This window comes from Pagrus pagrus, assembly GCF_965226575.1.
Source record: "Pagrus pagrus genome assembly, chromosome: 7".
Classification (NCBI taxonomy): domain Eukaryota; kingdom Metazoa; phylum Chordata; class Actinopteri; order Spariformes; family Sparidae; genus Pagrus; species Pagrus pagrus.
Genome location: NC_140191.1, coordinates 2,395,835 through 2,421,197, shown reverse-complemented (window position 1 = coordinate 2,421,197; position 25,363 = coordinate 2,395,835). Strand labels below are relative to the sequence as shown.

General features: G+C 41.1%; 1 protein-coding gene across 1 annotated transcript in view; it reads left to right on the top strand.

Annotated features, from left to right (window-relative positions):
- The window catches only part of LOC311260334 (SH3 domain-binding protein 5-like), a 43,331-nt gene extending 19,816 nt beyond the window's left edge, over nucleotides 1-23,515 (top strand). Inside the window, exons 4-9 of the mRNA XM_084358041.1 lie at nucleotides 10,242-10,406; nucleotides 10,594-10,724; nucleotides 13,210-13,252; nucleotides 13,743-13,962; nucleotides 16,102-16,452; nucleotides 19,213-23,515. Of these exons, the coding sequence (XP_084214167.1) occupies nucleotides 10,242-10,406; nucleotides 10,594-10,724; nucleotides 13,210-13,252; nucleotides 13,743-13,962; nucleotides 16,102-16,452; nucleotides 19,213-19,424 (1,122 nt within the window). The 3' untranslated portion in view covers nucleotides 19,425-23,515. The remainder of the gene's footprint in view (nucleotides 1-10,241; nucleotides 10,407-10,593; nucleotides 10,725-13,209; nucleotides 13,253-13,742; nucleotides 13,963-16,101; nucleotides 16,453-19,212) is intronic.
- The last annotated feature ends 1,848 nt before the right edge of the window (nucleotides 23,516-25,363 follow it).

The window sequence follows — 25,363 nt, the reverse complement described above, 5'->3', positions numbered from 1 at the left end:
ACAGCAGCAGTCTGCCACAGGAGCTGCCCAAGCTGCGTCCGTTTCCTCCCCCTGACATTTTATCCTCAGGATTGAACATCGATTCATTTAATTAAGTTACTGAAGAGTGAAAAAGCTCCCCAAGCCTGCGAGTTTTGTTAAATGTCAGTTAGCAAACTCATTGAGCCTGTAAGGGGACAATAAGTTCACAGTTTATTCAAAAGACAAATTTGTACCATCGACTTCTGTCTCATAGTCGTCTGGGATCCACTGGCGGAGGTTCAATAAAAGTGGATGATTTAGCTAATTTCAACAATGCTTCTTCATGACACACGACATGTGGATGTTAACAACAAATGGAAAAATGTTACTTTGTTGTGTTTTTACCAGGATCTTTCGTTTAACACTTTTTTTAGTCAAAAAAAAAAAAATACATGATTCAGTTTAGAATGAAACCAAAAGACCACAAAATATACAGATAATATACAAATATCTTCTTTTTAATATGCATATTTTTTAGTATCACAAATGATACAGGTCAGTTTATTGGGTAGCCCATCACAGGTATTATGAAAACTTTTTGTTTTGAGGTTTTAATACAGAAAACGATGCTCGGGGTAATCTAGAATGATGAATTCCCAGTGAAGCGTGTTGCTTTAGTGCACTGATGCCATTTTGGACAATAAAGTTTATTGTTAAACCGAAAAATATTCCACTTCTGTTGCATAAGTGTTATATAACCACATTAAAGTAACATCAAATTGTTTGACAAAACAGAGAATTGGGGAAACGAGCCAGAAATCACACGACATTTACATGTTCTCCCCCGTCACTCAGGCTTTCTCTCTCCGGCTCTTACTCTTCTCCTCTTCTTTGTTGATCTTTCACAAGTTATTTTATATCCTCTCTCTCTCTCTCTCTCTCTCTCTCTCTCTCTCTCTCTCTTTCTGTCTGTTTATCTCCTCCCTCCCCCGTTGGAGTGAAGGTTTTTTTGGCAGGCAGTGCACGTCACATCAGACATTAGCCACAGGGAACGGTGCTGATGGATGGGAGTGAAAGATGGAGGGATGTGGAGATTTATGTGAACGAGCTGCTGCAAGGTCAACGCCATCTGGTCTTGCATTGACCACCTGGGATGCTGTGTGTGTGTGTGTGTGTGTGTGTTTATTGTGTGTGTTATGCCACTGGCCAGTCAGTTGTTGCATAATAGCTCTGGGAGGCGTGTCGTTGGTGCAGCTCTGACAGTGTTTTGTGGTTAGCTGCAGCTTTCCTTTCTTTATTTTTGACAATGACTCAGTAAGAACCATCGATGGTACGTGATCATCTGTGCTTGTGTCTTTTTTTTTTTTTTCTTTTTGGCTTGCAAGACTTGCAAGAAGTTTTTCGCCATTACGTGGCTTAAAGTTTGACAGATTTAATATGAGAGAAGCGTAATTAATACAAAATATTGTCTTGTTTGTTTAAATTGAGCATTTACATTGTGAAGGGTTTTTAGGATGGTGATGTTAGTTCATACTGCTTTGGTCACATGGATCCCACCCCATGGATCCTCGCAGGCACCCCAACTTTACCTGTCGATAGAGCTGTGACATGGACATGATCCCTCACTAGCTTCCCATCAGCAAACGCTGCTAATTGAGTTCAGTGGGTTTCTCTAAATTTACAACTGAATAAAATCAGAGTTTTGAGCTACTGGTATGCTTCGTCAGAACTACTTGTCTGTGTTCGACAATTTCTGCTACTTTCTGTCGAAGTAGCCGGGGTTCAGCTTCCTTTTTCACCCTTGACACCGCTACTTGTCACTTTTGATTAAGTGCAACACTTAGCAACACTATGGCTGTCGTCCAGGAGAGACTGTGTGAAAAGTTATCCCCTTACTTAAACCATTACTGCGTTTCCACCCTCTATTTATGACGGCCGTCTTTCATTCAGCCTTGAAGTGTGGCCAGTTTTGCTTTCCGACGTGGTCCGACTCGCCCTTACTTCCTGTTCACACATCCAAACTCAAAATATTAGCAGGCTTTCTGTTCCCTCTCACAAGCTCAGTTCTGTTCACATCTGGGTGACAATTCTTAACATGCTAATGCAATAGATCCACTTAAAAAATGTGTATGTGGCCATGTTAACACAATATCAGCATCTCATCAGCATCAAAAAATCCAGTCGTGCTTGGGTCTTCCTTTCAGTAAAGTTATGCTCCAGGTGTTTTGGGCAGCCACTTTCAAAACATACATACATCCAGTCGAATCCAGTCGAGAGAAGAGAGAAAACATCTGTCCCTTTGCCGTCCTTAGCTCTTCTTTCGATGAAGAAATGCTCTCCAGTCTCGAGTTAACTGATGCTATAGCAGCTACACTAACCTGTTGAGTGGCCGTTATTGTTGTTTTTCAGATTCTCTTGCTGGTCGTCACACCTAAATAAGCTGCCATTAGTTCATCACAGGACACTGATTGGTCTTAATCTTCATGCAACCAGATGGCTTTTCCAACTTCAACTAATTCTTATGATGTTTTTTACTGCGTAATGCCATCCCAAAACTCTCAGATGGGTTTTTGAGTGGTTATATTCACTTACAGTCCCTGTATGAACTGCAAATGTAAATTGTGCTTTATGCTGTTAAAAAGCTCTGTTTTCCATGATTACAATAATCTGATTTTGCGTGTACCGGCTAAACAAAACCTGTCTTGAGTCTTCGCTTTAACTTTCCCTTTGAACTCGCCACCGCAGCAGTCCTACTTCTAAGCCCGGACGTATCTGGGTTAATTTCCCTATTAAGGACCGTGAAGCGGACATCAGAGGCCGAGAATTCCTCCCTGCTGTTGAAGTCATCTGTGGCTCGTTCAACCCTGAAGCTCCCTCACATATCTAGGCCAGTCGCAGTTTGTTCAACTCTCTCCTGGAATACACGGCAACACCGAATGTGGGTCCGCTGAAGGCCGGGGTTAGTCGGGCATGCTGGGACAGAAAGGACGCCAGGTTTATAGCGCTCGCATGGCCTTCAATCGCTGCCATTGTCCCAGATCGCGCTTCCTCTTTGGAGGAAAATAATTGCCGTACTTGATAAAGGAGCTGAGATTGGATTTCCTAGAAAAATGGCCAAATCAGGTCACTTTGAACACAGATGCTGTCTCCTCCAAACCCCCTCCTCCCTCTCCTTTGGCCATTGTGGCAGACAAACAGATTTAGGTTTTGTCTGAATCGCTGGACTTGTTAGACAAATGGTCTCCTCTTGGATCAGTCCGTCTTATCATGAATGTAGAGACAGGTTTTGAAGCCATTCCTCCCCAGATGAAAGAAGAAGATACGTGTACATGGCAGCGCATTTCATTTGACTGTGAAGTCTGAGCGTGTCTTGTTTTTATCGTCATGAGGACAATGTGAAGGTCAATGGAAAGCCTTTCATGATCTAAAGGCTCATTTCGACAGAGTTTCTTTCTTCGACAGCTCTGACTGATGATGAGACATCTAACTGTCCTCGCTGTCTGTCCTCCCATCTTTCTTCCTTTATGTCTTCCTCTCTCTGCCGGGCTCTGACCATTAACAAATTTTTGAAGGCCATTATGGCTGAAGTCACACATAATATATCCTTTTTTTCACCTTCCCCTGGCCGTCATCCATCTTTTCCCATTCTTCTCTTTCAGTTAATAAGTTAACAAAGCATGTTTTCTCTGTTTTAAGGGTTTTCTTGAATAATTGAAGCGCCCGTAGAGCCAAATTGCCTTTTCTAACAGAGCAGCTCGCTTTCTAAACTTCTGCATTACTTACACGTCGGCTTCCCTCCGGAGGACGGTCTCTCTGAAAATTTCATGGGCCTTCATGCGGAGTGATTAAAATATAAGTCGCAGAGCAAATGAGAGGAAGAAAGATGGAGCGACGGGGATGAGTCAAGACGATGCTGAGAACGGAGATGGAGAGAGGGGTAGAGGGAAACAGAGAGGGGAAGATTAGGCAAGAAATGGAGGGAAAGATGTGAAAGAGGCCGACAGAAAGGCAGAAATCTTGCAAGCAAGAGAGATTAAGTGTGATATAGAAAGTGACAGATTGGGGGAGAGAGAGGAGAGAAAGAAAAGAAAGAGGGAGATGGATGAATCAGCAGCACAGAGCAGAGAATGTGATGGAGGGAGAGATGTTGGCGAGAGATGGAGATGGATGGAAGGCGACGGGAAGATAAAGATAGAAACAGAGCCGGAGAAAGACAAAGTTGAAGAGACGGGGTGAGAGATAAGAGGGCAGTCAAAGGAAAGACGGGAGAAAAGAGCAGGAAATCAGGAAAAACTGAAGAGATGGAGAGGAAGAGATGTAACGCAGAGAGCGACAAAAGAGTTCGGAAATAGAGAAGATAATTTTTCCTGTCACGTCGACTCAAAGTGATGCAGCACACGGTAACACGCAGTTAAAAGCAGAACTGACCTGCTGTGTCTCTGACGGCTCACTAGCTGTTAGCAGTGAACTGTGAAACCACACAGTTACACACCAAGCTTTAAATAAACCGCTCTGTGCTTCTGCCTTCATGCTTGTGTCTACTTTTTCATCTGAGGTTGCTTTGTGTAGCTCGGACCAATGCAACTGAAGTGTTAGCAGTTTTGGGAGGGGCCCCTTCCTGTTTCAACATGGATGTGTTTACAAACACATAATGCACATTAATAGGGACAAACATGTTGACTGTTGAGCTGTTCATCAGTATGATTTGAACGGGATGAGCAATAAATCGGACAGGAATCACCTATTTTTCCTACTAAACTGAAAAATACAACTGAACACCCTCTGAATTCACGTTTCTCGCTTATTGAACTAAGACGAGCTTAAATACCTCGTCAACTTATCATAAAACACAGTTAATTCAAACTCTACATGAATGAATTAAAACCCGCCAAAACAGTCTTGGTATGTTTCCTGCTGCTGATGCCGGCTCTCTGGACGTTTCTTACAAATCACACCTCAGAATTTATTCAGTCTGACTTTAAATCATCTTCCCGTATGGACATTGACACAGTTTCTGCTGGCTGTTATCATTTCTCCTGTTCTTATTGGCCATTAGGAGATAATGTGTCTCCAGTGGAAGAGATTGGGAACAAAATCTAAAGTCCTTGTTCCGTGTAAAGTTGTGTTTTAAAGTTTATCAGAAGGTCTTTTTGAAGCTTCAGCAGTCTGAATTCATCGACTCAAGTGAGTTTCTTTTTGATACAGAAGTCCTTTTGTATTTACTCAGATGTTTCATGTCCTTTTCTGGCTCCCGAGACTAAAAATATCTTGGTGGAAACAGTTGTTATTTGTTGTCTGTCTTGTCTTTGTAGGCTTTAATATATTAAAGCACGTACACGACTTAAAATCGGCTCCATAAAGAAATGTAATGCACTTGATGCTCTTGTGTCTGATTGGGATCAAATCTCTGCTTCAGGTTCAACATCTGGACTGAAACCAGAAGAATGAAGTTAAAGCAGCTTTGAAATCACATGATGAGCTGTGACACACGTCCAAACTCCAAAATCATACATATTAATGAGGGTGTTTTGATGAAACTGTAAATCGACAGTGTGAGAAACTTTAAAACCTTATCTCTTCTCACTCTGTCCAGCCTCTCTCTTGTTGATGACCGCATCGATGTGTCACTGTTTTTACTGTGGCTGAAACTAGGACAGAGGCAGCAGGCTGCAGCTTTATGTTCACGCTATATTTAGTTGTTTGTCTGTTGTTGTGCTACACTGACACGCTTCCCTTCAAGTGTGCTTTCATTTTGTGCACTTTGGTTTCATCTATACAACTGCTCAACCATGAGACACATAAACAAACGTGTAGCTTAAAGAAGTATGATTAGTAAGAAAAAACAAGCTAAATTATTCTGTAAACAATTGATTCAAACTGGAAAGTGTTAACTGAGACAACAAAAAAAGACTCTGATATATTTTTACTTCTTCTTGACTGGAGCAGTGTTTACTGTCCGTGCTGACAGGATGAGGGAGGAGGGGAGTGGGATGGATGAGAGGCGGCAGTGAGCACGTGTGGGATGAGATTCTCGTGGACAACGTGACGAGAGAGGAGGAGGAAGAGAAGGAAAACAAGACTAAAACTGCAGCACAAGTGGCCCTGTGAGGCTGTTATCAGTGGGATGACAAATCGAAAAGCCAACATCTTTACTTCTACTTCTACTTTACTTAGTTTGGCTTGAGGATCAGGCAAAATAAAGGTCATGCGTTACCTAAATCGAAAGGGTATCCTCTGTGTGGCAGACATATTTAGGACATGTCAGACTAGTTCCTCATCATTTCCACTGTAAACATGACGGCAGCTCTAACACCGAGGTTCATAACAGAGGCCAGAGGAGAGGGAGGCTGTTGAGTCGGATGATGACTGTTTTTAAGCAGGAGCTTATTTTACTATTATCCGAGTTTCCTGAAATATAAACCTCTTCACTCAATAAACAATACTTAAAATGTTATATAGCAAAACTCCCTATTGTATCTTATTATTCGTGAAAAATGGTTAATTACTTCCTCTACTTGAAGCTCAGTTGAAGTTTAGCAGCAGCGGCCTGTAGTGAATGGTAAGGGTCGATATGATTGATGGCCGGGGCGTCGACGATGTTGCGCCGTGCCTCCACCCAAACAACACAGTGGTGCCAGATCTTCGTCTAAAAGTACTTACAGCCTCAGCTCATGTCGACACCTACCGGCATCAGATGTTCACAGGAAAAATTAATGAGCAGAAAACCATCCTCGCAATGGAGCATTTGAGCTCTGCATGCTGTGACAGGTATGAGCTTGACCTTTGAATCTTGAGACTCTGGAGGTGGGGATGGACTCGGCAGGGGTTGATGTCTCCCCTCCTGTCCTTGTATCTAATTAGATTCATAATTACACCTATAGTGAGATATTTAAGCAAATAGTGATGCAAGTTTGAAGAAAGTCGAAGCTCCCTGCTGTCGAAGCTTTAAATACTCGGGAGGGCCTTAGTTTATTGTCACATACACAGTACACAACACAACTATTACCACCGATCAGCACGTTGTTGAAGAACACAAACACGTGATGAGTTGAGTTTTGTTGCTCAGCAACACTTTGAAGGTCAAAGAGATGTTGGTCGACACATGTTGGCTGTGGAAGGACCTTCATGTCAGACCACAGGAGACTTGCTGTAGGTGACACATGGCTCTTTGTAGCGTGGAGGCAGCATGTGCGTGGAACACAAAGCCGAACTCATGACGGAGACAAGGCAGAGGTTGTTTGCTTCTTGCTGCGCTGGCATGTTGATGAGCGTCGATAATGAAATTAGAGCGAGCATGTGGTGATGTCACAGCGTCTGCAGACTGGAGGTTCACTGAGAGACCCGATGGACGACTGATACTGGATCTGTGGATTGAAACTGCTCATAAATGACACATTTTTACATTTCTAATCAAAATAATGAACTATAGTTGTACATGTGTCCCTGCTGAAGAACTATAGAGACAGGAAAGTTGTACAGTAAGTTTGTTGGCATAAACTGGGTCAGTCAACTTCTGATTTAATATTCAGTAAAGCGTCTTCAGCTGCCGTCACTGAGCCGGCGTACAGTTTCCTTTGGTCTGCACCGGTTTATTTTCTTCCCTCTTCTTGCTGAGCTCTTCCTCTGAGTCGAAGTGTTTGCTGCAAAACTTCAGAGGACTTCAGGAGTGAGTCAAGCTTTCACAGAGAGAGAGAGAGAGAGAGAGAGAGAGAACGATGAGCTGGAGTTCACTGCAACACATCAGTGATGATTCATCACATTCATACTGTACATTATATTTGCATACGCTGCTCGCTCGCTCACACTTCCCCTCTCGCTCCTTCAGTCACAGAAAAACGCCCAATTCTGGGTTAAAGTGAGTGCTGCCAGCTCCAGCTTACACATCAGAAGAGAGAAGGATTAACTTAATGCTGCTGACGCCGTCCTAAACACACACACTCTCTTTGGTTTTGTCAGTCTTGGTTAGGGCATATGAGTGTGTGGCAGTAGCAGCACATCCTGCCTTCAGCCTCACGCAGACCAAAACTAATCTGTGCACTTTTTACAATAAGAGCTGTGACGTTTCAATGACGGATACGCTGCAGAACATGTACTGGGTTCATCTTCGGGTAATTATTTGATATATAAATCCAGTTAACTTCCACAGACTTTTCAAACCACAAGAGCCACAACTTTAATTAGGCTGTTATCGCGCTATTAACAATGTCTTTACAAGCTGGAAGGTGAAGTAATAGCTGAAGTGGCAACAGTTGCTGGCAATTTTTATCAACGGTAGCTAATTGAAGTTGAACCTACTGTCGAGTGGTGAAGCCATCTTTGAAGCCAAATCGGCTATCAGTTTTCAGAAAGAGCAACAGAGTGGTGGGTTTTTGTCGACACAGGACCTTCAGGATTTTGAGTTTAGTCTGTGAAGCCGGTGCTAACACAAAGCTATCACCACACTGTTACTGAGGGCTTCAAGTAATGATTATTTTCATTGGTGATTCATTATTTTCTTGATTAATCGATGAGTTGTTGGGTCTTTGGTCAGTGGATCATAACTGTGGCTAAAATCAGCATTTATAATGCCACTTTTGAGGAACTCTTAAGTGCTTTCATGCATCCTTAGTGGAAAATAATCTGTAATTTAATTTGCGATGATAATATAGGTCAGAAAACAGCACTAAAATGAGTGCAGCAATAAAGACCTGACTGTAGCACAGGAGGAAACAACAGTGTGTTCTTGAGAAGTGATCATAACTCAGTCGTGTTGACCCACTGTGACGTCTGCGTCCCTGAATTGGGACACAGCTTGCGTCTCCGTCGTCTCTGTATCTCCTCACACAGACACACAGACAACAGGATCCTTCATTGTGCTGCTGTGTCGCTCGAACAGCTGGAGTGAAGCGTTGCAGACTGCTGCAGCACCGAGCCTTTACAGCCTCTGTAGCTTTTGTTGGCCTGCAGCGTTTTGCAGCACGACTCTTTCACACCGGCACAGAAGATAGTTTTTTACTCTCGCTGTCGTCATCTTTTTACACTCACATCATCTATTACAGGTTTATTTCCAGCCTTTCTGTGGACAAAGACTTCAGAATACATTAACATAAGACTGATACCTGACGGAGGGGTTCGGTGATGTGATGATGTGTGCTGAGAGACGATAGAAATCTAGTAATGGTGAAGATTATCATTCTACCTTTTATTGAATTGAATCTTTTTGGTTTTGAATTGGTAGTCAAGTGATTTGAATACGTCAGTACGAGCTCTGCAAAACTGTAATGGACATTTGTTGAGCAAGAGCAAGAAGCAGTGACGCCTCCAAACATAAAACGTGACATTTCCTGCTGTTAAGTCAAAATACTGAGATGCATACCAGAGAAAATCTTTGCATTTTCTACGCTGAGAAGAATCTCTAAACACTGTAAAGGTTAAGGTCACGGTCACTGATGTTTTTAGTTTGTGAATTATAATAACTCACCTTAAGAAAATGTCTACGGATGATGTTTCCTCAGCTGACTCTCTGTCCTCAGCAGCAGATGAATGATGTTAAACAAGAAAGCCACGGTTTGGGGTTATTCTAGGGCTGATTTTTATTGTTGGAAAACACGCCTGTTAAATCAGATTTTCAGAATATAATCAGAATAATATTGAATATGTATTTTTGGACGGAAATCTGAAGACATCTCCTCTGGCTCTCGAAATGTTGGATTGGCTTTTTTTGTTTTTACTTTTTTGGGATTTTATCGACTAGAAGTTTGGAAAAAAACATTCCTGAGTCTTGTGTTAGTTGCAGCCTGAAATCTTTTGGAAAAATAACAAAATGAAGGATGATTTGATGTTTAGCACTGATAATTATTTTAGCTTAGTATGTGATAAAGGTTCATTTAGACTCTTACTGGTCTCTTACTGATTCTAGATATTAAACTGGCTATTTTCCAACTGTGTTTCTCCAGAGGAACGTTTCAGCCAAACATGAAGAACTTCTAACAAAGAAAGAACAAGTTATCTTTTCTACAAACTGCTCTGTGGATGATTTATTGAGTGCTCATTGAGTGCAGTCCTACGGTGGATCCGTGGAGAGTTGTTGAGTTCGGTGAATATGAAAAGAGGCTTAACAGCAACTGTTTGAAATTTAAATTTCAATACAGAGAAATCCTACAGAGAAATAACTCCAACACAGCTGATCAGTGATGCTTTATACCAAAGGGGTCGGGGATGATAATAGTCAATGAATCGACTGACAACAGATTAATCAACAGATGTTCTGATAGCAGATGGACTCCCTGTGTGTCTTCCAGGCTCAGCTGGAGGCCCAGAAGGCCACGCAAGACTTCCAGAGAGCCACCGAGGTCCTGCGGGCAGCGAAGGAGACCATCTCCCTGGCCGAGCAGCGGCTCCTGGAGGAGGACAACCGGCAGTTTGACTCGGCCTGGCAGGAGATGTTGAATCACGCCACCCAGCGGGTGAGGAGGGGGGAGAGGGGGGAGCAGACACCAGAGACTGAAGAACAGTGTTTTAGGTTTAATGCTTTGCTGAACATTTGGTTTTTTATTTCTTAGCTTATTATTAAATTGTATATCTTCAGAGTTGCTGGCTGACTGTACTAATTTTGTTTGGAGGCTGACTGTGAGTTCTGATTGGCCGTCACAGGTGATGGAGGCGGAGCACACCAAGACGAGAAGCGAGCTGGTGCACAAGGAGACGGCGGCCAAGTACACGGCAGCGATCGGCCGCATGAAGCAGCTGGAGAAAAAACTCAAACGCACCATCAACAAGTCGAAGTAAGAAACTCCGTCTGCTTCTGACCAGCACATCAAGTGCCCCTGCTTATCCATGTTGAGACCGAGAGGGAAAGAAAAGTAGAGTCAAGAGGATTAACATGAACTCTGCAGCCGGCTTTAAACAGCTGATAACAATTATACTCAAAAAGTCGTAAAATTGAGACAATAAAAGTCATAATTTTACCAAAAGAAGTCAAACTTACCTTCATTTGGTGAAAAACTACAGTTTAAATCAACTCTTTGGACATTATTTAAAACTGAATCTAGTGATGCTGCAGTCAGACAGCAGTGTTCTTATCGAGCTCCAGTCTCCAGCCCGGTTTTATATTGGACTATTTATTCTGCTAGCAGCATGCGGTCGCAGCGAGCTGCCGAGCTGCTGAACCAGACCGCCAGTGCACGACTGAGTGCTGGTAGGTGGTGTTGAGCCAAATGTTGAGCTGCAGACAAAGAAGTAAAAATCCCCTTCAACATAATGTCATCTATTGTTTGTCGAGTCTCGCTTACAGACTCGAGGATTGATCATAAAACCCTCTGAGATTCAGGACAATAATTCTGTCCAGCAGCATAACTGAGCGTCCCTCTAATGAAGTGAGAGTGTTTCTACTACCGGACGATGTCTTCTCTGGTTTTCCAAGCCGGTTGATGTAGTTTTATCCTTTAACTTGTATCTTTTTAAAAGCTGGTTGCTCTTCTCTATTCTGGTAAAAGTTGATTCTTCCTCGAGCAGTGAAACTCCATCATGACCACATCTAACCGAGGTGTTTATTTGAAGCAGTCAGGTGTTTAAAGGGGAAGTCAGGCTACATCTGGTGCTGTCACGAGGTGATGCACTCCTGTATTATCATCATTGAAAGGAAATGATGCGGTTGTTAGAGCGAAACCTCAGAATTAGTCATGTCCCAGGTGACATCTGAAATGAAAAATGTAATGAATAAAAGCTCCAGGACACGGACTTCCCATCAGCAATATTTTTAACTTTCTCTCAGTATTTCTGTACAAGACTGGGTCGGCTCCAACCTCGTGGAGAGAAGACTGCTTTTATGGAAAAAGACTATAACAAGCCGAAGCTTCAGCCTACAGCTTTTCTTTCAATAGTTTCTTGTCAGTTTCTTGGCATTACTTTTGGAAAAATTTAGGACTGAAAGTAAATGACTACTACTGTTCATCTGTCACACACTTTAAAGATTTTGTATTTTTGCCCTGCGTCAGATCACAGGTCAGTACTTTGATTTTAACTCGGACCTTTTCAACACGTCGTCCAGTACGGCTCTGTACCAGCCTCATTCTGGCCCTGTGATCTGTTTGTTAGCAGGCTAATTAGCCCATTCATCAGTTACAATACATCTGTTGCAAAAACAAAACAAAAAATATATTTTTTTCTCTTTTTTTTCATTGCTTGAGAACCGGAGAAAATATCATGTGTGAAACTGATTGAGAGAAAAGTTCTCCTCATTTTTTTTCCCGCCCGGTTTCACACATGACGAGAGAAATTTCTCCTGGGAAAAAATAAATAATAACTACTACAGAAGCCCGAGGGGCAAGTAAGGATTGTTTTTGTTTTTCTGGTGATCGAAATTGTTTTTCTTGGCTGTTTTTATGACTTGAGAGCTGGTGGAAAAAAATAAATGTGTTTTGCCAGGATAAAAATTGCCGTTTCTGCAGATTAAGCAGAGGGAATTTACGAGACTCAAACTGACAACCTTCTTCTAAGATTGAAACGGTAGAAGAAGCAGAGAGAGAAAAACAAACATTGCTTTAACACAGTTAGATTCTGAGCTTTTACAGGTCAGATCTGCCTCAAGTCACGGCTGCGACTTCTGCTCAAGCCAACTGCCTCGTCTCTAATTTTAGTCTGAACAAATCAAAGCACATCCAGCTGCAGCGGCACGAGCGTGAGGGAAGATGAACTCCCAGATATATTTCTGGTTGGATCACAGAAGAGACTAAAAAACAACATCACGATGTTCATAAATATTGTAGCTGAGGATTTTAACCTGTGGAAATGATACTGTAATAACACGAGGCTCTGTTATCTGAGCCAAGACGGCAAACTTTTACTCCACTCATGATTATTGACTGATTCTGTACGTGAAGCGTCACTGAAAACAGGGAAAACAGGGATAGAACTTGAATTTCTTACTTGTAACTTCACAATCTGAAGCATGTAAACCAAAAAACTAGAAAATAGTCAGTCTTGAATCTTTAGTCTCTTGTAATTATCAGCACTTGGTTCTGGATCCAGCTCTTCCTGCATTATCAGCTGCAGTCTTGCTGCGCGTCGCCTCAGCAGACTGTTAATCCGCTCTGCATCGTTCGCTCATCCGACATCACAACCCCTTTATCTCCCTCTCTTCCTCCGGGTTGCCATGGTGATGATGTGGGTACTGCTCTTTTTCTGGGTTACTCTGTTTTCTCCCCTATGATCTAATCTTTTCCTCTCTCTCTCTCTCTCTGTCCTGACCCTCCTCTTCCTCCTCCGCAGGCCCTACTTTGAGATGAAGGCGAAGTACTATCTGCAGCTGGAGGTACGTGACGGCAGCTCAGCTGTAATTTACCTCCCCTTCGACCCCACAGATCCTCTCTGAAGGTTACTGTTAGATTAAGGGTTAAAAAAACCTTCACCACCAACATTCAGAATCTGTGGACTCGCCGTGTCGGCGCTGCAGTGTTGATACTGTGCTAAGTCTGTGTGCTTAAGGCTGTGATCAGACTGGATTTGTTTTTCCTCCTGACTCAAGCAGCTGTTAGCTTTGTTCGGAACAAAGAGCATCCTGACTGTAAACATCAGGAGGAGTGCTGTGCAACACAAAGCTTAGATTTTGCCCCCATTTTTATATCTTTTGAGGACAGTACCTGTTACAGCAGTTAGAATAGATTAGAGAGACTTTGAGCATCTATAAAAGATATGAAATAAAATGTATATGTAAGGCAGTCTAATCAAAATCACTCCATGTTTATGCCACGACCTTCATCATCACCCTCCTCTCTCTCTCTCTCTGATCGTCTCTCCTCCAGAACCTGAAGAAGAACGTGGACGAGCGGCAGGCCAAACTGTCTCAGGCCAAAGGGGAATACAAGACGGCCCTCAGGAACCTGGAGATGATCTCAGACGAGATCCACGAGCGACGGCGAAGCTCCGCCATGGGCCCCCGGGGGCGTGGCGTGGGCGCCGAGGGCGACAGTGTCTCTGGGGACGACATCTCCAACTTTAAGATGGAGTCCGACGGAATATCCAGTGAGTACTGCACGACACGTCGACGCAGGGACGACTCAGACGAGTGTCCTGATCAGATAAAAGGCCAATTAGTAAATGTTAAACCTTCACGTCTCGCTGCTTCAGCTTCACACCTGGTGACTCTCTAAATGTCAGCTTTAGCTGTAATTAGATTTAGTTGCCGCTCTGTAAGAATAGCACAGACAATGTGTTAAATGTTCGAGAGAAAAACTGACGCGGCAAACAAATCCCTGAAGCACAGATTGACTCTTTGAAAGGGTCTGCTTGTTCTTGTAAAGCAAGTTTTCCTACTGGAAGCACTTGTGAAGTGGGGACGGACTCTTGAGCGGCTGTGTTTACGTCACTATACTTGAGAAAACACAGACAGACAGTCAGCTCTTGTCCATTTCCCTGAATTCCTGGTTTGTGGTTCTTGGAAAGGCTGATAAGAGTCAAAGCGTTGAAGGAAATCAGAGGGGACAGACGAGTGAAGGACGGCAGATAAACTCATAAACTTCACATTAGTTTAAACATGAAACAGGAAAAGAGGAAAGTCTGTTGTGGCGGATTTGCACTCAAACACACACACAGACACACATAGACTAAGAGACCTCACGTTGAAATGATGCATCTCTGAGCCTATAACCCTAAAATCAATTATGACAATTACAGGCCTGACCCCTGACCTTTACACTAAACTTAACCTCAACCTCATTCTAAGCTTTACCGCCAAAATTCTTAAGTCCTACATCTCGTTTCTACACGGTTTTGTTTTTTCTGCATAATTACAGACGTGTGCCTTTCAGTGTTCGAAGCAAAGAAATTCATTTCTTTACAGATGGATAGAAACGCCTCCGCTAACATGAGAGAGAAGCTCATTTTCTCTGTTTTTAAATACACATGGAGCATTATCAAGACTGAAACGGGACCAATGATGCATGACGACAAATAAGTGAGGAGGTCGGCTGCCTGCTGTGTAGCCAGTTTTATGAAATATTTTGTTAAACACACAATATGTCGTTTCTGTCACTCGGGCTCTCTGTAGGACCGGCTCAGCTGCAGAGCCCCAAACTCCTGCAGACATTTAAAAGCAGAATTCTTACATATTATATTGTAAAATGATGTAAGAACCCCTGACGTTATGCAGGCACTTGTTATTTTACATAGCTAGCATTAGTGTTGTAGCACTCAGTCTTGGTCTTGAGGCCTTGAGTCGAGACCACAGCTGCAGGGATAAAACTATATTGATTTCTTTCCCGTACATTCTGTGCTTTATGATGGTTTGTATTGAAAGACGAGAGTCACCTTGAACACCTGTTGCATGCACACACAGAAAATTGCTAGTTGGATGGTAAAACCATGAAAAGGAGTGTTAAATTCATCAGTTAGTTAGCTGATTCGGTTTTGTGCTAACTTCTTGCGGCACACACTTCATACGGTCCGTCCAAAGTCTTCAACACACTCGAGGCGTATTCAGGAATTGAAATAAGAAGGGGGTTCCCGTAGAAATGAATCGACCTCTTTTGAGGGGTTTTCCAACCGTCCTTTCATAAAAGTGAAAAACAGAAAAATGGTCTTCTCTCAGGTCAGACAGCGTCTGAGACAGATGAACAAACTACAACTGCAGAAAGAGAAGAAATAACAGTCGAAGGGAATAAAATGAAAACGTGCCCTCTGCATCACGTTGGCCGTGACTTTGGAAAATTGATAGGCCGGTGTTACCGTGGTAACCGCAGAGCAGTGGCGGCGTCCGATCCAAAAGCAGAAGCTGTGATTACAAGTTATTAAGAAGGAATCTGATGCTGAATGTAACGACAGACACTGATGGTGCCTTCGTGAGCTTCGATTCATGTCGGGGAAAATGAAACACCTCCGCTGGGAGCGATGTGACAGTCCTCTCAGTTCTTTTTATATCTGTTAGCTCACACGCACTTTCTTTCTTCTCCACATCTTCTCTCCCTCCACTGCTTGTCTCTTCTTTAACTCTGCACCTCTGCCTTTCTCCCTCCGTTCCTTTTTACCTTCCCCTCATTTCTTCCCTTCCACCCTGCATCCTTGTCTTTCCCTTTTCTCTCATCCATATATTTCTAAATGTTTCCTCTTTGTCTCCTTCTCTTTCTCTTTGCTGTTCCTTCACCTCCTCCCTCTGTCTTCCTGCAGTGGCGTCGGTGTGTTTCGACGACGAGGCTTGTGGCGGCAGCAGCATCATGTCGGAGGAGGACTCGGAGACTCGCTCCACCTGCAGCCTGGGTTCGTCCCCCAGCAGCCCTCAGGAGCTCCTGTCGCCCTGCCCCTTCGCCAGCTCCTCCTCCTCCTCCTGCACGTCCTCCTCCGCCTCTCCGTCACCCACCCCTTCCTCCTCCTCCTCCTCCCCGTCTCCTCTGTCCCGGCCCTGCAGCCTGGACCTTCCCAGCACCGTGTCGCTGTCGGACTTCGGCCTCATCTCGCCGGTGCTCGGGCCTCGCAGCGAGTGTAGCGGAGCGTCGTCACCAGAATGTGACCTGGAGAGAGGTGGGTGATGTGTCTGTGTGTTGAGGAAATGCTACTTTTTCCCCTAACTATGGTCGTAAACATGACTACGGTCGTTGATGTTTCAAACAAAATGAGTTTTTAATAGTGAACGTCATTAAATTTAAGTTATTGTACAGAATAATTCAAATAAATGAAATAAAAATTCAAATAAATCCTGGAAAAAAACTATTTTATTTCCCTAGTTATTAATCTGTACTAAGACAATATAAGCTCAGCTGCTATATCAAATATAGATCTGTATCAGATAATAAAGTGTCACTATACTAAAACTAGTAATAATAAGTAGTTTTTAAAGTAACATTTTTGATAATTTTAAGTAAAAATGCCACAAAACTGCTTCCATTTCTCAAATCTGTAGCGGTGACACGATTCTCCAAAATACACGTTTTGATTTGTCTTTTAATTTTAATGATCACGAAACATTTTTCTTTAGCGCTGACAGCTCTGCCACTGTTGGACTATCGAGTCTTGATTTGTGAAGATCAACAGATCAACAGATGACAAGTGTCATTTATTTATTCACATTCTCCTTTAAAGGTCCTGTTTGTAAGAACAGCTGATTTTTGAGTCTCATTCCCAACGAAAATAATGGCGCCCTCAGTTTCTCAGCTCAGGATTGAAGGACGGGTCGGCCGCCATCCCAAAGCGTCACTTTTTGACGAGCTGGGAGTGAGACCCAAAAATATTTTTTTCTTTAGAATAGGTCCTTTTTAAAAAGATGGACTACGTGGTAGAAAGAGTGATATAACCATCATATTGCCAGATTTTGAGTTACTGTTCAACACAAAAACAAAAAGACGAGACTAAACGGCAGAGGTGTACCTCATCAGACTGAGATGTGTTTGTGTATTTGAGGTAGTGTGTCCTCTCGGAGTTGTTGGCGTGGTTCTTCTTTCGCCACGCGTGAGAAAGAAATAGAGAAGCAGTTGGTACTGGATGACGTCTCCATGTCCCGTTTGTGAAGCTAACCAAAATTGAAATCCTGACACCGCTACAAATATGAAGACTACATTTGTATTTTGAACTGCTCGTCAAACAAAAAACTATTCTTGAGACATTTTCAAACGTCACTTTGGGCTCTGCAGAATTCTAAAGGATATATTATTTTGATGTGTTTTTATTATTTGAGAAAGAAAATCTGCAAATACAGTATATCACTTAAACTAATGGTACGTTGCAGCTCTCTGTTGTAGCTGTAATAGTAATGAACAGAAACTTAAAAGAAATAAATATTAGGTGTCGACTGTTCGGGTGCACGTGAGAGCAGCTCATCGGCTGTTAACGGGTCCGTTTGTGTGCATCACGTGCTGTTACAGAGGAGGCAGACGAACACAGAAAGTAAACCGGGAAGTGAGATGGATGATGTTTGAGAATCTATTCTGGGGAAGACGTACGATCTCGTGCTACCTGCTCGGCTCACACCTGCTCCACCACAGGAGCCTATTAGTCAAAGTGACAGCGAGCCGAGCGCCTCACCTGCAGAGACCAAACACATCTGCAACAGTTCATCACACCTCAGCTGGCTTTAATGAAGACCTGAGAGCTGAGTGTGTGTTTGTGTCCACCTGCTGGCTCACAGCGTACTTTTCTGCAGATGTGGTTTCATGTTGACTTCAGCAGCCAGTTAGCACTGGTTTGTATTTTAGATGTGAAGGTAACATGCAACTGTTGTTGACAGCATTTAAAATACAGTATTTCAGTGTGAAACAGCTCTGAAATGTGGTCATCAAAGTGTTGAAGTCATGGTTTTTGCAGGGTAAAAAAAATTGTTAAATTTGAATGTTGACCAGCCGTTTGGCCGGTGGACAAAAAAGTTAATTTTGCACCCTGGTTACATGAAACCATACAGAAGCCCTGAGGGGCAGAGCAGTTTTTTTTTAAATCATTTTCTGGTGATCCATTTTCACAGTCTGATATAAATCATTTTCTCTCCTGTGTTTGTGACATGAGAACCTGTGGACTTTTGTTTTTGCCAGTATAATCTTTAATAAGTTCCTTATTTTGTTTCCATCTGTGAAAACAGTTTTTTTCATTTCATTAGTGAAATAAATGTTTTTTTGCTGCCAAATTTCTTTTCACTGTTTCACACATGAAGAAAAAATTTTTAAAAAATAAACTTTTATCCTGAATATTTATTTTTCACTATTTCACACATTTTTATTTTTTTGTCCCGAATTTTTTTTTCACTCAGTTTCACATATTTTGTGAAAACATATTTTCACATTTCACATATTTTCACACATAAACATATTTTCAGGAGATTTTATTTTTTCACTTTTTTCAACAAAAAACTTTTGGATTTCCTTTTTACCCACATTTGGCTTTTATGAGTGAAATATTCTTTCTTCACGTGTGAAACCGGGAATTTGTCTTGGAAAAATAATCGCTGTGTCACATGTGGAAAAAAAAAATTTCTCCTGAAAAAATGTTTCCACCCAGTTTCACAAAAAGCAAACAAACAAACAAACAAACAAACAAACAAACAAACAAAAATCATGAGAATTTTTTTTAAATTTTTTTTTGGTGAATTTTTTGGTGAATTTTTTTTTCTTCATGTGTGAAACCAAGAATTAATCTGGGGGAAAGAAATCAGTTTCACAGGGAATTGTTTTTGCTCCTGAAATTCTGACTTCTCTTTAAAACAAAAATGTATCTGAGCCCATCAAAGCTTAAAACTTTGTAATTAATGTCCATCATGCTCACGTCTCGTTAACCATTAACTGACCTCCTCCTGTGCAGGTGACCGGGCAGAAGGTGCAGAGGGGGATCTGGACAACGCTCCGGCCGCCAACAACAACAACAGCTCCGCCTCCAGCACCAAGAAGAGCTTCAGCCTGGAGGCACGCTTCAGCTTCCTGAACCTGCGCCGCCCACGCGCCGACAACGCCAAAAACACGGACAACTGTTCCAAGAAGGCCGAGGCCGGGCAGACTGTGGTCCTGGTCAAATGAGTCTGAGGAGCTGAAATGGAGGGACTCTGACTCTGCCTCGACTCAAAACTCTCTGATAAACTGTTCTGAGCTGTTTATAAGCTACCTGCAACAACTGCACTCCATTTCCAACCTCCGCGGTCAAAGATAGACTCTGAATGTCATAGTCGGTGTGTAGTGAGCGTCCTGTACATCTCGGCAGCGTTGTTACTCCCATTTCCCTTCTGAAGGACATTGCACCTTAGGACTCTCATGTGTGAGAAATAAAGAGCACTGCTGTGTTGAAAATGGTGATGGAAGAAAAAAGATGGAGAAGAATTCTTCATGTTGTTTTGTTTTTGTTATTTTTCCACTAAAAGCCACTGTAGCTGCCGGCGTTCAGCCTCATCTGAGAAAAACGGCTCTCTGTTAGATAATTGGTGTAACTTCATCAAAACTGAGAATTCATCACTGTTAAATGGCACTTGGCATGCTGTGAACCATGCAGAGGAGATGTTCTGCTTACTTTAAAAGTTCAAAAGTCACACGTGGAAATGTTCAATAAATAAGTTAAATCTCTTAACCCTCTGCGATACGCGCCTGTATCTGATCTGTGAGTGTTTTGTATTTCCTGAAGTTATGCAAGTAAAGTGTTCGAGTGGAGGCACTGTGGACCTGCCGATGTTAGAGAGTTGTTTGTTTTCCACATTAGCTTCTGACAAGTGTTGCTCTGGTTGATTTAAGCTTTTGCCTCCATGATGATTGTGTTTTGAATGTATGTCTGACGGCCCTCTGCGGGTTAAAGAGAGGAGATGTAACTTAAGAAAGAAGAAAATATAAAATACACTCCTGCTTAATTCAAATCAAGAAGACGCTGGAGGTCGGCTAGAAAGATTTTCAGCTGCTGTGAAGTTGTTCTTTAGGCTGTGATGGCACATTTCGAGCAAAAAGACAAGCAATTCCCCCATGAGGAATATTTTTTTCATGCTATTATACTTCTCACCAATACAATTACGTACAGAAGCCCTGAGGGGCAAAAGATTTTATTTTTTTTAAGGTGATCCATTTTCTAAGTCTGATCTAAATTGTTTTCTGTTCTGTCTGTGAACTGGTGAGGGAAAAAAGTTTTGTCAGGACAATCTTTTCAAGTTCCTTTTTTTCCCCATCGATGAAAACGTGAGAAAAAATCATCTTTGCAGGAGATAAAAAAAAAATTTTCACGTGTGAAAGTGGAAGTTTTGACATAGGAACTAATTCTTTGTGTAAAACAGGTAATGAGATCAGAATGATTAAATGTTACTGCCAAAGCTTTTTTCTCCCCACTCGGTTTCACATAGGGAAAAAAAAATCACATCGTTTCATACATGGGGATTAGCGGAAATGTTCTCCTGACATTTTTTTCCAAAAAAATCCCCACGTTTTGCAGATAGAAAAAAAAAATTACATGAAAAACAACAACACGTTTTTTTTCCCACTCTGTTTCACACATGAAACGAACAAAAATCTTCTAGAATTTTTTATTATTATTATTTTTATTTTTATTTTTTTACATATTTGGCTTTTTATGAGTGAAATATTTTTTTTTGTTCATGTGTGAAACGGAGAATTTTTCTGGGAGAAAATCTTTTTTTCTTCAGAATTTTTTTTTTAATTCAGTTTCACACATGAAAAGGAAAACAACATTTTTTAGGATAAGTTTTTCATGCATTTTTTTATTGTGGCCAAGAAAAAAGTTTCTTTCCACATTTAGATCAGACTTGGAAAAAGGATAAAAAAAAATGTCTTCACTTCCCCCACAGGGCTTCCGTAGTTATGCTAACTATCTAAAAAATGTTTTAATGGCAGGTTTGTAAAAGTTTCTCCGCTCGATGTATCAGACAGCAGCACTCTTGAGCTGTATAATGAAGTAAGTGGTGACATTTTGAAACTTGAAATTTTGAAATCATCATTCTGGCAAAAATGTGAAAAACAAGGCCAAAGTTGTAAAAACTATAAATGCTGAGATTACCCTTCAGAATACTGACCACAGTCTGCCGAAGTTCAATCTAGCTGCACAACAAAGCGTGAGGTGGATCACAAACTGAGAGCTGAGGTGTAAAACTGGACGACTGAGGATTTAATTTCCCTCTCTGCTTTCCATTTTCTCATTTTTGAGCACTGCTTTCATGCAGCATCTAACAACTGAGCCTTCAGACACAGACGGTGTGTTCGGTGTCTCTCAGGGCTCTGTCCTCGAGTCCCTACATTTCCTACAAACTCCTCCACCTATAAAACCATCAGCTGTACTGAAAGTCAAAGCAATACGAGGACTCAACTCTGGAACTTTATGCTGCATCTTCTGACGGACGCTTACAGTAAAAACAGTTTCTGGACATGATTTAAAAGAAGTTTTCTGAATGTGGAGAGAAAAGCAGATCGTTTCTAAAATCAATGATGGATTGTGTTACTGAAGTTTCACAGGCTCACAGGATGGTTTATAACATCGAGGTGAAAGTAGAAGAGTTTTGAGTTGGATGTTTGAGGCCTTGTTAAAGGAATAATTTGACTTTTTCAAAATGTAACTTATTTTTCTTGCCTGTTCAGATGCCATATTCAGAGAAGCAGCAGGTTGCTTCAGACCTCAATTAGCGTTACTCTGTGAAACCAGTGAGAACAACAGGCTGGGAGGTGTTTAATTTGTGTTTAAAGGAACAGTTCATACAGCTCGTCTGACATAATCCAAGTTTCCAGAAGACTTTGGACAAGGTGCATGCTAACGCTTTTAGCTTAGAAGCAACAGCGAAGACTTTGGCTTAATAAAGGCTGTAAATTCAGTTTACCCAGCTTTACCCAGCAGGGACACTTAAAGGATAATTTCCCAAAAACATTGACTTTTGCATTTCAGTCAATAAAATTCATATCCTTGTGTAATTCATTACTTTTATGTATGATATTTACAAGATTACATTAACTAAGAAATACTTTAATGCAAAGTAATAGAAATAGATGGGGGTTGTATTTGTGATTGAAATATATACAGTAAAGTCAATGTTCCAGGGAAATTTTTCTTTTTGGTAAACTGTTACATTAAAAAATAATATTTCAGGTTTCTTTGAAAGGCAATGAACAAAATGTCCCTGCAGTTTAAGCATCAGGCTGGAAAATAAAACAAGAAGAAAAACATTCCTAAGTTGCATCCTAAAGAGATGAGGCTGGCAGTATTCTATATTTTTGTTTTTTGTCAACAAATACAACTAAAAAAAACAAACTAATGTGTTAGTCGACTACGATATCTTTTGACTCTCAGCTCCGAGCCCACACTAGCTATAAATATACAGTTTCATTAAAAAAAAAAAAAGGTTCAGTCATTTCCTTAAACAGCTGCTCACTGAAGTTTTATCAAACAGTACTAAAACGGGAAAAATGTGCGTTTGTCAGGGACTATTTCCAGCGGCGGATGAATCCACATTTGGTGCTCTTGTGAGCATTTGAGGCAGCAGCATTGTGTGTGTGGGACTGAGTCAAAATCACTGGATGTGTTTTTAATATATTTGAACAAAAACAAATGTCTATGACAGAGGAGATAGAAGATATATCAGACAATACTTGTTTGTAGGATACATTCATTGATGGTCTTGGTCTTTAAATTGGATTTGTTGACAGTGAAAAAATATAGACTATGACCAGACGTGATCTGTAAAACCATGGTGACAAGGTTTATCTGCTGTCTAGAGGGGAGAGTTCAGTAGTTAGAAAGCAAAATTGAGTTGTTTGTGGCCACGGATTATTAGTCTGAGGGAACAAATTAAGCAATCCGACCAGATTGAGGGAGCAATTCATCATAAACTCTGAGATTTAACAAATGTTCAACCTCTTCGTCACCAGCGTTGTAGACACAGCTGTCAGGAAACAAAGGTGGGGAACAAAAGTGTTGGTTTGCAGCCTTTCTCCAGTCTGTGTATTTTGTGTGTGAACAAACTGTGATCTGTATTTTTCTGTATCTGTGTCACTTTCTGATGTGAATTTAGAACATGAGGCGCTGAGCAGCCTCCCTCTCATAGCTCTGTGTGTGTGTGCAGTCCTCTGCAGCGTCTCTCAGCAGCTTATGTGCCTGTTTTTCAGATTAAGAGTAAAATAAACTGATGTTCACTTCACTGGCGTCCTGGTTCATTTCAAGTTCACGTTTGACTTCAAGATGCGGCTCGTGCTCATAATTGACTTTTTTTGCAGAGACTGAGGTCATAATCCTAAAGGGACAAGTGATGGTTTTTTTTTTATTTCTGGTGATATATTTTTTTCAAAATTTTCTGTCCTGTGTTTATGACTTGAGAACTGGTAGGAAAAAAAATATTCATGTGTGAAATGGAAAATACTTTGACCTCTACTTTGGGGTGGAAGAAATTCTGGAGAACTTTTTATTTCATGTGTGAAACCAAGTGGGGAAAAAAATGTTACTGAGTGAAACCAAGTGAAAAAGTGTTTCCAGAAAAAAAAGTTTTTTTCACTCAGTTTCAACATGAAATTTTTCATAATTTTTTTCTGATTTTTTTTTTTTTTTCAAATTTTAGAGAAAAAAAATGTTGTTTTTTTTAGATGTTTTTTTCTCCTAGAAAAGAAACTAAAATTTCAGAAATAAAATATCAGAATTTTTTTCATTCTAGAAGATGTCTTTCCTGCTATCAGATTTGTTTCTCCAACTCAGTACCAGTTTCACATATGAAAAGAAAATCAGAACATTTTTCCAGATTTTTTTCAAGAAAAAAACTGAAAACTTTTTTCCTCCTAAAAAAAAAACTATTCTAGAAGATGTCTTTCCTGCTATCAAATTTGTTTCTCCACTCAGTACAAGTTTCACACATGAAAAGAAAATCCATTTTAAAAAAATCTGAAATAGTTTTCTAGAAAACAAAAATCTGAACTAGTTTTCTAGAAAAAAAAATAAATCTGAAATAGTTTTCTAGAAAACAAAAATCTGAAATAGTTTTCTAGAAAACAAAAATCTGAACTAGTTTTCTAGAAAAAAAAATAAATCTGAAATAGTTTTCTGGAAAAAAAAAATCTGACATTTTTTCTAGATCCTTTTCCCCAGAAAAAAGCTATCTGAATTTTTAGAGGAAAAAAATATTTTTTTCTCCCTCCTAGAAAAAAAGCTATTCTAGAAGATGGCTGATGTTAGGATTTAGCTCGAGGGAATGTTGTCTACATATAAATAGTGTAAACAGGAAATGAGACTCTCAGACTGGCGGTTGTTGTTTACATGAGACTTTATTGATGAGTAATGTTTCAGGCTGAAGTGTGAAGACCAAGTTCGAGGATCAATTTTCCAGGAAATTTTCGGGAATATTCCGGAAAATTTTCGGAATTTTCCCAGAAACTTTCCGGGAATTTTCAGGATTTCTTCTTTGTCAAAAATGTGTTTTGAGATTATTTTTTTTTATCCGAAATTTTTGGATAAAATCTAATAGAAGATGTCTTTCCTGCTGATGTCCTGATGTCTTTCCTGCCATCAGATTAGTCAGTACCAGTTTCACACTGTTTCAGGTTGAAGACCAAGTTGGAGGAATTTTCTGGGAATTTCCATGAATTTTCCGCGAATGTCCCGGAAACTGACCTCCTCCGCTGTAGCCGGTGATTGTGCCTGGCTGTCTCCAGTTACTGATCAGGGAAAAGATTTCAACTGGTGCTGGAGTTGTGGCTGGAGCCAGTGGGTCATCCAGCAGCGTCCATACTGTGTGTGTGTGTGTGTGTGTGTGTGTTTTCTGAAGCGTCTAGAGCAGACTATCTTTTCTTGTGTTTTTATGTTAGTAGAAACTTGCTGTGTATTGCAATCGGCTTCCAGGTTTTTTAAAAGGGAAGTTCGTTTTCAGTTTGGATCATCATTGTGTGTGCTTTGTAGAGAAAATCTTTGTTTGTGGCAATAAAACCTAAAGCTTGATTTGGGAGTTGTTATTTTGTAATGTGTTACTCCCCACAGTCCCTAGACCACGCAGGGGACGCAACAC